The following is a 14,684-nucleotide window of genomic DNA, read 5'->3' on the forward strand; positions in this document are numbered from 1 at the left end:
GGAGGGCCGAAGTTGACACACAGAGAAAAGCGCATCTGGTGTCTGTCTGGAGTTGCGGAGACATCAGGACCTCCGTTAAGTTTCCGCGGACGAGCGCCCTCTAGCGATCGTTTCCAAGAGCACATTTTTGCTCGTTTAAATCTCGGAATCTCCTGCGCATTTGAAGACTCGGGTAGGAAAAAATCTGACATTTTCCTCGAAGGGCTGGAGTCGTCTACTAACCTGAAGGCTGCGTGGAAAGCTACCGCACCCCGTGGCTTGATGTGATAAAAGGCAAGAGGACAAAAACACCTCTATCAAGTCATAGCTCTGCCTTTTCCTCTCCTCTGCTTTAGTTCCCCGTGTGTATAGGCCTTTGGATTAGTTTTTGGGTGGACTTAAAATCCCCCCAGAGGCCAATCTTAGTTGGTCTACTCCAGGGGTCCTCAAACCTTTTGAAAAGGGGGCCAGTTCACTGTCCCACAGACTGTTGGAGGGCCGGACTATAGTTTACACGGGAATATTGTGAAACATTTAGAGTCCTTTGTCCCACCCTGGTCTTTCCACAGATATATAAACCCTTTTTCCTAGTTCCAACAGACCTCACTACCTCTGAGGATGCCTGCCATAGATGCAGGCGAAACGTCAGGAGAGAATGCCTCTAGAACAGGGGTCCACAAACTTTTTAAACAGAGGGCCAGGTTACAGTCCCTCAAACTGTTGGAGGGCAGGATTATAATTGGGAAAAAATGAATGAATTCCTATGCACACTGCACATATCTTATTTGTAGTGTAAAAAACACTTTAAAACAATTCAATAATTAAAATGAGGAACAATGTTAAGAAATATAAACTTATTCGTATTTCAATGGGAAATGTGGGCCTTGCTTTTGGCTGATGAGATAGGATTGTTGTTGTTGTTCCATGCTTTCAAGTCGTTTCAGACGTAGGTTGACCCTGAGCAAGGGCTGGGTAAATGACCCTGGAGGGCCGCATCTATTTATTTATTTATTTATTTATTTCGGTCATTTCTACCCCGCCCTTCTCACCCCCTAGGGGGGACCTGCTCTAGAACATGGCCATATAGCCCTACAAAAACCTACAACAACCCAGTCATTCCAGCCATGAAAGCCTTCGACAATACATTTATTTTATATATTGTGAAACATTTCTTTCAAATTACAAATAAATGAAATGTTGACTTCAAGCATGTTGTAGTAACAGGTTTACTAGAACAGCAGGGAACCCATGAATATGCTTACTGATCAGCCTGTCGGCCGAATTCCCATAACCTCTTGTCATCATAGTTTGTGGCAGCCACACAACGTTTCTAGAGGAGAACTACTACTTTCAAAGTAAGAGCTGCACAATTAAACAGAAAATAACAATTTCAAACCAGGAACAGATTTCTGTTCTACAATATTATTATTATGTTTATTTATACACCACTTTTTGCCTTCACAAGGAGACTGTGGGCCCTTCCAGACAGGCCCTATATCCCAGGATCTGATCTCAGGTTTTCTGCTTTAAACTGGATCATTTGAGTCTGCACTGCCAGATAATCTGGGATAAACAGAAAACCTAGGATCAAATCCTGGGATATAGGGCTCTGAAAGGGCCCTTCCAAACAGCCATATAACCCAGAATATCAAGGCAGTTAATCCACAATATCTTCTTTGAACTGCATTATCAGAGTCCACACTGCCATATAAGCCAGTTAAGTGTGGATTTTATACAGCTGTGTGGAAGGGGCCAAAGCAGCTTACATTTCAATGCAATTTCAAATCTACAAATATGTGAAACATTACAATAGAATTAAATGTCATTGCTTTTCTTTAAAGCAGGCATGGGCCAGCTTGGGCCCGCCTTGTGTTTTGGACTTCAGCTCCCACAATACCTAACAGCCAGTAGTGCAGAGGTTCTCAACCTTCCTAATGCCATGATCCCTTAATACAGTTTCTCATGTTGTGGTGACCCCCAACCATAACACTATTTTTGTTGCTTCTTTATAACTGTAATTTTTCTACTGTTATGAATCATTATGTAAATCTCTGATATGCAGGATGTATATCCAACCTCCTGCCATAAGGGAGAAGCACAATCAAGGCACTCCTATCAGGTGGCCATTCAGCCTTTGCAGGCTGAACGTCGTGTTGTTGCCGCTGCTGCCCCGGCACTGCTGCTTTCAAGGCGGATTACAATGTACACATATATGGCAAACATTCAATGCCAATTTGACATTCAACGTATACAGACATACACAGAGGCTATTTAACTTTTTCTGGCCTCCAGGGGAGCTGTCGCTTTCATCGTCCATCTGCGACACTGATGAAGTACTTCCGCATTCCCCGCATGCTTTTGCTGGAGTGCTTTGCTGGAGTCTTTTTTATGGCCTCGTAAATTAGTTAATTTAGCCTCCCCACACAAGGTGGTACCTAATTTTCCTACTTGGCAGATGCAACTGTCTTTCAGGTTGCAAAGGTCGACAACAGGCTACACAATTGGTTGGAAGCCCACTCCAACCCGGGCTGGCTTCGAACTCATGACCTTTTGGTCAGAGTGATCTTAATGCAGCTGACACTCAGCCAGCTGCGCCACAATCCCGGTTTGATTTCATATTAGATGTACCCATTTATTATTAAAGTCATCCTCCTGAATATAAGCCTGGGAGAGACCCTCCTATGGGTTTTAAACATTTCCTAGATTAGAAGCTAGTGCTTCTCAACCGGTAGGTACTCAGGTGTTTTGGCCTACAACTCCCAGAAATCCCAGCCAGCTTACCAGCTGTTAGGATTTCTGGGAGGTGAAGCAGATTGAAACAGTACATTTCTAATTGGTTATAAAGTTTTGTCTTTTCTCACTATTGGCCCACTTTCACTTATTGTATTTCTATGGGCTCACATACAAAGCAAGTAAACAACTGAAGAGTAGCTATGTCTCAAGGTCTTAAGTGCTGGGTGACTGCCAAACACCGGTCTTATCTTCTAGTCTCATACATGAGAAATTGGGAAGGAGAGCAGTTTCTAAAACTACATCTCTTACACTGTTGCACCTCAGCAGGAGTTCACCTTGCTCACATCACTCATCAAGGAACCAAACATGGCAATAAACAGTTTATTGATAAAACACATATAAAAAGGACCAAAGGCACCTTAAGCAAATAGAAGGGTAAAAATCCAAGTGTTAATAAAGGAGCAAGTCCAAAAAGCAGGTAAATCCAGAAAACAATGCTTAAAATATGAACATTAATCCAGGAAACCAGGAGCAGAAGATGGGCATGAACCCAAAGGTAAACCCATAAAACAAGAAGCAAAACTTGATCACAAATCTTGGGTCTTGAACTAGGGCATGAACCAAGAACAAGACAGGAGTTCCTCACTCCAGTAGTGACGTTGCATGATCTAAAATCCTAACAGCTCTCTCACTAATTTAAGGACTGCAAAACATGAACACATTCCTTTGACCTTGAGAGGCCTGCCTCTGCCTCTCTCTCTCATGGGTTTTTCTGCACCTGAATCTCTGCTCCCTCAGAAGCAGCCTGGTATCTCTAAGCCCAGCTACTTCCTCAGATGAACTAATGTTATCCTCCCCTCCTTGCCTGTTGGCTTCCAAAACAGTTTCACTCTCACACTTTGCCTCAGCAACAGCATCTTGCTCCAAAACCCATTCCATTCCCTCAGCTGCAGAACCATCTTGCTCTAAAACAACGTCTGTTTGCTCACCTACAGAACCATCAGGCCCTGAACCTCCAAACCCCTCATCTTCATCTGGCTGAGCCACAACATACACTGCAAAAGACCCAACATGCGATGCTGGCTGGTCGACCTAGTACCTCCCCCCCCCCCCCCCACATCCACAGATACGTTCGTAACTAGGAGTCATATGTAAGATGTTTGTAAGTTGGAGGCTTCCTGTAATCACTTACCTGATCCACTTTCACTGCTGAGTTTCTTAAAATAAGGTAAGAATTTTAGAATGCCACATTTTCCCCAGGATGTTACATCAAGAAACAGATGGCTAAGATAGGTCAACTTCTATGTCTAGTTTCTTAGTGATTAGTAAGTACTCTCAAAGTTGCATGTTAGTTACAACTTTAGTTGCAAGAGACAGAAATTGGTAATGTCTCAGGGGATGATCTTACAAAGGAGAAAAACACACAGACCACTACAAACCTGGGCATCTTGAAGGCTACAAAGATTCACTATCACTGTTTTGTAGCAGTCTGCTTATCTCCTTGTTTCGCCACAGTGGTGAGAGTTGTTTGTATGTCTGCAGGCATCCCATCATTTTGGCCTTGGCCTTCTGCCTTTTGGCAAAGGGTGATAGTTGTGCCTTCACACAGCCAAAAAATTGGGACAAGTGGGTCTGAAAAGATGGTGTCAAATGAATGCAAGGGCTTCATGTTGTCATCTACACCGTAAAAGCTCAGGACCCCGTGGTCACAGTTCAAAGACATGCCAATGAACTTGCACAAAGGCTCTTTGATCTTAGTAGGTTCACCGTTGTGCCAAGCCACATAGCAGTCTTCTTGGACATGCAGGCCCCAGGAGAGCTGGTCCTGCCCAATAGTGAAGTTTCGCCTGCCCCATTTCTTCCTCGAGATTCTTTCATAAGCGACGCCAACAATGGCGGACTGCCCCGATATCTTGACTTCCCAGTAGTTACTGCCTTGGCTGAATTTCTGGACACACATCACCTGCCAAGGCTCAAACCTCTGAGGTTCATTTGGCATTTTTTGAAAGTCTTGAGGATGAGCAGCCTTCCGGTCGAGATCAGACAACCGCAGGTATTTGTTTGCTGTGCTTGGATCAAAAGTCAGGTTCTGCTGATCTATGGGAATGGCAAGAATGTCAGAACAAAGAGGGGGGAAATCCATCCTATTCTTTACCGATTCATCTTTTTCCCTGAGATCTGTTTCATGCAGCAAGTTCACTAAACAGGAATGTGCTATGGCTGGATAGAATCGTGATTCACAAGGCCTGAGGCTACAATGCTATTGTGTCACCTCTGCAGCTCAAATTCTCACTGAAAATGGAGGCCTCTTTGATGAAATATTTGATGTGTTGTCGAAGGCTTTCATGGTCGGAATCACTGGGTTGCTGTGAGTTTTCTAGGCTGTATGGTCATGTTCCAGAAGCATTCTCTCCTGACGTTTTGCCAACATATATGGTTGGCATCCTCAGAGGTTGTGACGTATATTGGAAACTAAGCAAGGGAGGTTTATATATCTGCGGAATGTCCAGGGTGGAAGAAAGAACTTGTATCTGTTGGAGGCAACATTCACACTTCCCTCCAACAGACAAGAGTTCTTTCTCCCACCCTAGACCTTATTCCACAGATATATAAACCTCACTTGCCTAGTTTACAACAGACCTCACAACCTCTGAGGATGCCTGCCATAGATGTGGGTGAAACGTCAGGAGAGAATGTTATCTGAGTCCACATTGCCATATATTCCAGATCAAAGCAGAAAATATGAGATTTTATTCAACTGTGTGGGAGGGGTCCTACTGATTTAGCAGAAATTAGATTAGTGACTGGTCCATCTCCATGATTGGAAACCCGTTATGGACTTATTGCAGAAATCAGAAAAATGAAATAGTAATTTTTGGTTTTGAGGACTGAAAGGAACGGCTTATGGGGAAAAAAGAGAGGCACTAATGAAAAGATATTTGTAAATATGGGTGAATTGGCAGCTATGTGCAGCCCAGCAAGTTTCTTACATTTCAAAAGGCACATTCTCAACTCGTTGTCTGGAAGACGTAGTCCAACTTTCTTCTCAATTATCTTTGGCTCCATTGAGACTGCAAGTTGGGAATGAAAAAAGAACAAAACTTTCACTTAATTTCCAAAGAGTAAACAAGTCAATAACCCAAAAAGAATAGACAATTCAGGAGTGGCTTCTAGATGCCATGTATGGGGACCAAAGCATCCTTATAGATTTCGGTCATGAGGGAGAAGGAATTTCTGAAGGGGGAAGCAACAAGAGTCACATAAAAATCCAAAGAGCTTCTGTTTAATTTAAAGTATTTTAAAGAGAAGTGTAGCTAAAAGAATTCCACATGGTTCCATTTTAATGTCATAAGAAACAGATATGTACATGTTCCCAAGGAATAATTACTTATGGTTTGAAACAAGATGAGTTATGATTACCTGCTCTTTCAAAACATCATCTCTGTTGTAAGAACATTTAATTAGTTTCCATATCATTTTCAGCTTTGTAATTCTCATCTGATGCATGATTGTAGTGGTTTCAGTGTTAAGACTACAACTCTGGAGCACAGTGTTTGAATCCTTTCTTAACCATGAAAACCTATTAGGTGACCTGTCACTATAGTTTGTCTTCCTATCCCCTTGTGTCAAACTGCGATCTCTGTAGATCTCTGTATATTTATAGCAAGCTCTTAGCCAAGAGTCCATTTGTGGTTTCAATGCCTGGTTTCAGAACAAACTAAAGTTTGCTGTACTCACTGCAGACTAGAAGGGAAGCTTATCTCCTAGACGGAGGTTAGGAAGAATGAGAGGGGACTTGGAATAGCCAGTCATGGTTTGTTACTACTTTCAAAATGAACCTTATTTTTCTAGCAGAATGTTTGGGACCATTTTTTAAAATGTCCCCACGAGGAAGCCCAATCTTTATGGATCAATGCAGAGGTGTGGGTAGGTAAAGGTAAAGCTTTCCCCTGACATTAAATCTAGTCATGTCCGACTCTGGGGAGTGGTGCTCATCTCCATTTCTAAGCCAAAGAGCCAGTGTTGTCTGGGCCTCTAAGGTCATGTGGCCAGCATGACTGCATGGAGCGCCATTACCTTCTAGCTGGAACAGTACTTATTGATCTACTCACATTTGCATGTTTTTGAACTTCTAAGTTGGCAGAAGCTGGGGTTAACAGCGGGAGCTCACCCTGTCCCATGCAATCGAACTGCCAACCTTCTGGTCAGCACGTTCTGCAGCTTAGCAGTTTAACCTGCTGTATCACTGCAGGGGGATGGGATTGTAAATCAGATCATTATTCTGTTTCGCTTTCAATTTGCAAATCTATGACAGAACAAATTGACTGAGAACATTAAGCATGTACAAAGGACAAGAAAAAGAGAAAAGATCAGATAAGACTGCTCATCTTAGCTCCCCCCAGCATGAAGTCTGGTGAGAGAAAAAGTCAGTCCTAGATGCTTTTCTGGAAAAAGCTTTGCGTAGTGTCCAGAATTTTCAAAATGTTTTTTGTTTACATCTGCAAGGCTCACCTGATCTGGTTGTTTTATTTCATATCTGCATATAGTTTTGAACAAGAAGACTGCTGAAATATGTTAAATTGCTGTACTTTTGTGAGGTAGGGACTATCCCTCTTATTTCAGCCTCTGGTGGCAAATTTCCAGTCAAATACATAATGCCTAGGAAAACATCTACTTCTTTAATTGAAATATACCTGTACTTTTTGTGTCAGCCACTGGTGGAGTAATGGGATCTGAGGCAGCTTCTTGCAAAAGCCTGAAGACTTCATTGAGCAGTTGAGTGATGGTGAGGACACTGGTGGCCAAATCAAATTCAAGAGGTGGAGGAATTTCTGAGTTGCCAGGAGGAAGAAGGTATGGCAGCTCCTACGAGGATGAAAAAAAAAAGAATCACAAAGGTTGAGCGGCACGTAACAATAGATCCTGAAGCAGCATAAGTTTATGTTATTTTAAAGTTTTACTTAGCTTTTAAATGGCTTCTGTTATATACAGTTTTATTTTTTAAGCCTGTCTGTAAAACAAGATTCGTTATTTTGCGATAGATCCTAGAAATCTCCTTCCTGGCCTTGTGGATTTCTCTGACTCTTTAACCTCCCATCCTGGTTCTCTAATAAGAATCACATCAGCTGATATCCTTTTTACTCTTGATATACTGTACTTCATTGCATAATAGTTGCCACTGCGTACAAGTCACACTCCCATTTTTGGAGTGGCAAAATTAGTATTTTTGCTGTTCCTTGAATAATAGTTACACTCTGCCCCTTGGAACTACGTAACAATGTAATGGGGCAGCTAAAACAGCCATTGGGATTTTGGCCTGCATAAACAGAGGTATAGTGTCTAGATCCAGGGAAGACCCCTCTATTCTGCCTTGGTCAGATCACACCTGGAATACTGTGTCCAATTTTGGGCACCACAATTGAAGGGAGATGTTGACAAACTGGAATGTGTCCAGAAGGGGTCACTAAAACGATCAAGGGTTTGGAGACAAATGATCAAAGGTGGAGGCTTCTTCTTTGGAGGCTTTTAAGCAGAGGCTGGGTGGCCATCTGTCAGGGGTGTTTTGAATGTGATTTTCCTGCTTGTGGGCAGGGGGTTGGACTGGATGGCCCATGAGGTCTCTTCCAACTCTATGATTCTGTTAGTCTGGGTTCATTAACTGAAATTGAATGGTGAGAGATTCAGGATAGGTGAAATAAGTTCTGTTACACAAACCACATGTCACTGACTAGAAGTAATAGTGATTTCCAACTTAAATGGATGTAGTAGAGGGTGTTTAGACAATTCACTGAGGATAATAATTGGGATCTACTACTTATGATGGATATCCTATTACTCCAGCATTAAAGGCAGCATGTCCCTGTATATCATTGACTGGGGAACATGAACAAGAGGGTGCAGTGTCAACCAGTGGCTGTGTAGATGATTAGGCCTTGGATCAACATTGAGGATATAACTCAATTAGGTACCATCAAGCTGTATCTGGAAGTCCTCTGAAAACCAGCCAACTGCCCTTCCATCCATCCCTTCAACTTTGGGTTTTTCTGTTTTGTTGTACTGTTTTTAAAATATGTTTTCAAATTAATGTTTTGCATGGTCTTAATTGACAGTCAAAATGGCTGCAAAGGTTTGGAGGACCACAGCATCCTTGCAGGTGGCCAATTATCTCACACCAAAAGCGACTTGCAGTTTCTCAAATCACTCCTGACATGAAAAATAAATTAAAAAACCTGGTTGGCCACTGTGGGAAATGAACTTTGAAACCAATGGATCTTTCACCTGACTCACCTAAAGCCTTTCTTATGCTGTATTCTTAACTAACCAGACTAGCTACCACTAAGGTACTCAGGTACCATGAATATATCACACACCTCCAGAAACTTGACATTATCAGGACAGCTGAGCAGCTCTTTGGCCTTCTTATCGTGTTCAGCAAGAACCTCCAACTGGTGCTGCAGCCGATTCCAGCTCTCCTCCAACAGGCCGAGTGCAAGAGCCTGCTCACTTTCAATTCTCTCCACTGCCTTTCTTTGGCATCCCTTTAGGGCTTCCATAATATGGCAAAACTTTTGCAAAACCTTTGATTTGAATTGCTGTGAAGAATCCTGAATGAAAACGAAGGAAAATGAAATGAAGAGGAGTGAGAGGTACTTGCCACAGATGGAGAAGCTGCTTCCCTCATCACTTTTTAGGTCACCATTTGCTCTTTTCAGTATTGGAGGAGATGATGCATTCCCTCCCCAAAGATCTTAGACAGGCCCCTACATTGGCAGTCTTCAGAAAGAACTTGAAGGCCTGGCTGTTCCGATGTGCTTTCCCAGAATAGAAAACCTCCAATACCAAGTCCCATAAGCACTTTATTAAAACTAAGATTGCTGCACACTGCACACTGCACTTGCCTTATAAGCCTTATATACCACCTGTCACATCAGCACTTTTAATCCTGTACCCATTACTCTGGCCCGGCCCAGTTTTATTGTGTCTTAGTGTATTGTTTACCGCTTGTTGTTATATTGCTTTAATTGTTTTTAATTTGCCTTAGGTGTTGTATTGTTATGTTGTGTGTTGAGGCCTTGGCCTTTGTAAGCCGCATCGAGTCCTTCGGGAGATGCTAGCGGGGTACAAATAAAGTTTAATAATAATAATAATAATAATAATAATAATAATAATGCATCAAGAAAAAGAAATAGGCTGGCCTCCATCTTGAAAGGATAAAAGTGAGGAAGATGGGGAAAGCTCATTTGCTCATTCCGCAGCTATTGTTTTTGTGATGAATGCTGACAATTCAGAGAGATTTTTTTTTATTGGAGGCACCTGCCTCATGGTGGGGGTGCCTGCAGATTGTACCTTAACAGCAGCTATTTGTTGCTCCAGTTTCTGAATTTCTTCTCCAATCCTTTTTGCCTCCTTCTGGGTATCCTCCAATGTTTTTCTCAAAGACTCCTGCCAAAGAATCCAAAAACATTTAAGTATGAAAGCAAGTCAGTCTTGCTAAATTTCATCCACTCCGTCTCCCATTCACAAGAAGTGGCCAAATTCTCTTAGATGTTTATGAACCACCTCTATGAGCCACCAAGGGCCATAAGATCATCTGGGGAGGCCCTGCTCTCGGTCCCACCACCATCGCAGTTGCGTTTGGTGGGGACGAGAGACAGGGCCTTCTCTGTGGTGGCCCCTCAGCTGTGGAATTCCCTTCCTAATAAGATCAGATCCGCCCCTCACTCCTGACCTTCTGGAAGAAACTCAAATCCTGGATGTGGGATCAAGCGCTCGCAGAGTAGACTGACTTGCTGGGAAAGACAATGCTTTTAATGGACTACAATGGACTGTTTAGAATGTCGATTTGAACCGGCAAATGTTTTAATGAATATTTATAACTGTTTTCCTTGCACAAATTGTATTTTATGCTATGTTTTATTCTGTGTTGGCATTGAGTAGTAGCTGTACCGAGTCCCTCTTTGGAGGTCAAGAAGGACGAGATAAAAAAGCCCCAAATAAATAAAATAAATAAATAATCCCTGAATTCCTCTGTAAGGGTCCTTTGGCTGTACCATAGGAGTACATGGCATCAGGGACTTGACGATAATACTGTTCTCACTGGTTATGATAAAGATGAGCTGACCAAGATCCAGAAAGGGGTAGTAATTTTAGGAAGCCACATTTGGTCACCAGAGATGTCACATGGTAACAAGTTGACCCAAGCAACTTGAGTTCATCTTTCAAAATGGTGAACTATCTCAATAGACAAGTTATATAGAGTATTAACTTGGGTCAAACTGATGTCTGTGTTCATGGATTGATGTTCGGATCAAGGATTTGTCAGGAATATCCACAATAAGCCACGACTGAACTTTTAAAGTATCATTCAGCTGTCTTTATTGCTTGTTATGATATATGTATGCTAGAAACTTGCTTCTCTCTTATAATTACTGGTAACTGTAAATAACTGCAAATAATATTTGTCACTGTGTTGTTGAAGGCTTTTATGGCCAGATTCACTGGGTTGCTGTGAGTTTTCCAGGCTGTATGGCCATGTTCCAGAAGCATTTGTCCCGTTGCTGAGAGCTTTGCTAATTTGCCTGGCTCAGCCCTCATGAGACTACAATTCATGGGGTTTTCTGTGAAGGCAGAAAAATGGTTAAATACGAGGATGCCACACAGTTGTGTCTTCCACAATTTGTGGAGGCATTTGTCATATCATATCTGGAGCAAAGTGAAATTTTCTCTGCAAACAAAATCATAATTGGGGAAACTATAGATCCCAGCTGGTTTTGAGGTGATATGTTCAGAATGTACAAAGAGTGCAACTCTCTCAATGCAGTTTGAAGTGTGTTTTAGAGAGACATATTTACAAATTTAAGGCCTAGTTATCCCATGCGATTTGAGTAGCTATGCTTTCAAAGAAGTAGCCGAGTCAGTATCTTGCACCAAAAATAGGGAGGGAGCAGGAGAAAAAGAAAGGTGACCAACCTTTAATAGCATGGGCTTTTACAGATATAAATCCACTTCTTGAAACATAGTACTGCATGGTTGAGGACTGCATTTAAAAAAGTAGGTTTGTAGCCAAAAAAAGCCCATGCGAAAATAATAGTTAAAATAACAGTTAAAGTTGCTGTCCTTTTCATCTCTCCAACCATTCCTTTTTAGGGAATAATGAAGAACATGTACAGCAGATATTAAAACTGGAAACATAAAGATAGGCTAGCAAACATGGTGTGGGTATGGGAAGTAAGGTGTGGGCATTTGGAAAATAAGGTCTGAATCCCCTGGAGGGTTAGGCATCCCTAACATACAGAGAAATTTGGAGTTAGGGCCACCTATTTACAATGAGTAGCCATCAAATCTAAAAGATTTGGCACACAGAAGACTGGGTGACTTGGAAGGTGCTAAACAGTCTGCAGAGCCAATCTTAAGAAAAGGAGCTATAAAATGAAGTCCGTGACATGCGAGTGTGGAGAAGAGTAAATCATAGACCACTTCCTCCAATGTAGTCTGAGCCCTGCCACATGCACAATGGAGGACCCTCTTGCAGAGGCACTCCAAGTGGCCAGCTTCTGGTCAAAGGACATTTAATATAAAAGTTTTTAACTTTGTTTGTGTTTTTTAAAATACATTATAACTGTATTCTCAATTTGCTTCTAACACGATAAACAAACTAGCAAATAAGCAAACACAGCTGAGTTTATGACCCATTCTTCTCTGGCCTGGGGGAGGAGAACAAAGGGACATTTGGGATGGCTTTGTCTATTCTTCCACTTCCCTTCCATGTTTGTAATCCTAGACAAGTCAAAGCACATTTATCTCATTTTCTGTTTGGCTAGTTCCAGAAAGGCTCTATGTGCCAATCTTTAGGGATGCAGGCCTTCCTCCTCCTCCTTCTTCATCCTCGTCCTTCACTACCACCCTGCTCCAGCTTGCTTACATCCTTCGTTTTCCGCTCATCTTCAAAGAGGACTCTGATGTGGTTCTGGCACTCCTTCAGGGTGCACTCACAGCAGATGCCCCGCTTCTCATTCTTGCAGTAGAGCTCCAAGGGCCGGCCGTGCCTTGGGCATCCCCTCCTTTGCACAGTGGTGCCCAGCTCTACTCCAGGGGCCTGTGTGTCTCCTTGCCTGAGCAGCTCCACCAGGCTGTCCAACTGAACTGTCTTGCTCAGTTCTGGCCTCTCGGGGAAATCTTTCCGGCATTCAGGACAAAAGTAGACTTTCTGTTCTGCGGGTCCTTGTGCCTCCTTGTCCCAGTAGCTGTTGATGCACTTCTCGCAGAAACTGTGCCCACAGGGTGTAGTCACAGGGGCAGTAAACATCTCTAAACAAATACAGCATGCTAGCTTCTCCTCTAGTTTCTGTGATCTCCCAGATGCCATTTTCTTCAGAGCAAGAGCAAGAGCTGCAATGAGAAAATGAAACTAAGCCCAAAAAAACCTCCCACACACTTGCAACAGAAGGGCTGGGCTTCCCTTCTGGCTCTCTGCCAACTTGCCTCTTAAAGAGACAAGTGGAGCAGCCAGGCTGAGTGCAACTCCTGCCCGTAAATGAGAAAAGGAGCTATAGTTTCCGGCACAAGATTTCCCTCTAGCCCTGTTTGAAAACTGGTTTTAAAAACTACAATCACCTCCTATTTTGGAAAATGACAAGACTTCCTGATGCTAGTCTTTCAGCTAATTTTGAGCTTCACTAGTTTGAAGGCTTGTGCGTGGATCCGTTTTAGCTGTTATCCTTCAGCCAATCCGGTTTCTGCGGCTTGGCTGGATGACCGTAACAGCAAGGGCTCTGAATGTAACAGGACCACGTGGCAGCTGATCATAGCTCCTCCTCCCCTTTTTGAGCGCATGCGACATGCAAAGAGGCTGCCGCTGCATACTCCTCACACAGGGTTTCCCTGTGAGCTCTACCTGTTGGGTCAGTTGGAATAGAAGAACATTGTGACATGTCTTACACAAGATTTGGATAGCATAGGTTCACACCCCAGTAGTGTTTATTTTGCTTCTCTGTGCCCCTGTTCAGATTTCACCTCACTTTCTGTCCCTGTCAGAATTGGATTTTGAAAAATTTGGCTTGTCATGGAAACAAGGATTGGTGAGAAAGCTTCAGTGGAGACAGCTTTTCCCCATCACTCTTTCTTTCAAGATTGTATTTCCCTTCCTAGGGGAAAATTTCTCTCACTGTCTCACCTGTTTGTAACAATGAGTTGTTTGTAAGTTGTAACTCGGGGACAGCCTGTTCAGTAAAATCAAATAATAAATAAAGTATAAATAAAACAACCAGAAACACCATTTAAGACCCTTCATGGTTTTGTCCAAGGCAAGGCCTCTTTAATACTTTAAAAAATGTTAACTATTCTCTCTGTGATTATTGGAGCTTTGCTTTCTTCTGCGTGCACTGGCTATTCCATCTCATTGCAGTCACAATGCTCATGAAAAGAGAGCTGTATCAATGGAGGAAAAGGCTGCTAGCTCCATATAATCTGCTTTTTAAGCGTCTGCGTTCCAGACATTTCCGAAGTACCAAGGCTGTGCAGGAGTGCCTTGAACAATCAGCTATGCCATGGGATAGATAACTGTCTAGGGCACACATCCCATGGCCTGCCTCTGTGCAGACTTCTCTGCCTCCAAACCCGTTATTCAAGAAACAAAAAGTAGTTTCTCCTCTCATTGGTATTGCCTTCTTTCCTCCTTTCTTTGTGACTCCCCTGTTTTTGAAATCACTATTGTGATGGCAGAGACAATTGTTTATTTATTTTTATCCCGCCTTTCTCCTCCAGATGATTCTGTGTTCCTCAAGGGATAAAACACCTCTAAGCACTGATGTTGTGCTGTACAGCATAGGCTTTCAGAAATAAGTTATTAAAATGAATAATGAGAGTTAAAGTTAATACCACCAGTAGACATACATCCAGATTTTTAAAAGCTTTGTTTTTGATCTTTTGTACTGTTCAAACAATGTGAAAACAAAAACTACAGTCAGGTCTGC

The 14,684-nt window shown here is 42.5% G+C and overlaps 1 protein-coding gene across 1 annotated transcript; it reads right to left on the reverse strand.

Annotated features, from left to right (window-relative positions):
- Positions 1–3,079: 3,079 nt before the first annotated feature.
- TRIM65 (tripartite motif containing 65) lies at positions 3,080–14,674 on the reverse strand. Its single transcript, XM_060764652.2, has 6 exons — positions 12,635–14,674; positions 10,060–10,155; positions 9,084–9,317; positions 7,407–7,578; positions 5,703–5,783; positions 3,080–4,809 (listed from the first exon to the last, which is right to left on the reverse strand). Exons 1-6 carry the CDS (start codon positions 13,076–13,078, stop codon positions 4,184–4,186), a joined length of 1,653 nt encoding a protein of 550 aa, XP_060620635.2. The 5' UTR covers positions 13,079–14,674; the 3' UTR covers positions 3,080–4,183.
- Between the last annotated feature and the right edge of the window lie 10 nt (positions 14,675–14,684).

This window comes from Anolis sagrei, chromosome 2 (genome assembly GCF_037176765.1).
Source record: "Anolis sagrei isolate rAnoSag1 chromosome 2, rAnoSag1.mat, whole genome shotgun sequence".
Taxonomy (NCBI): Eukaryota; Metazoa; Chordata; class Lepidosauria; order Squamata; family Dactyloidae; genus Anolis; species Anolis sagrei.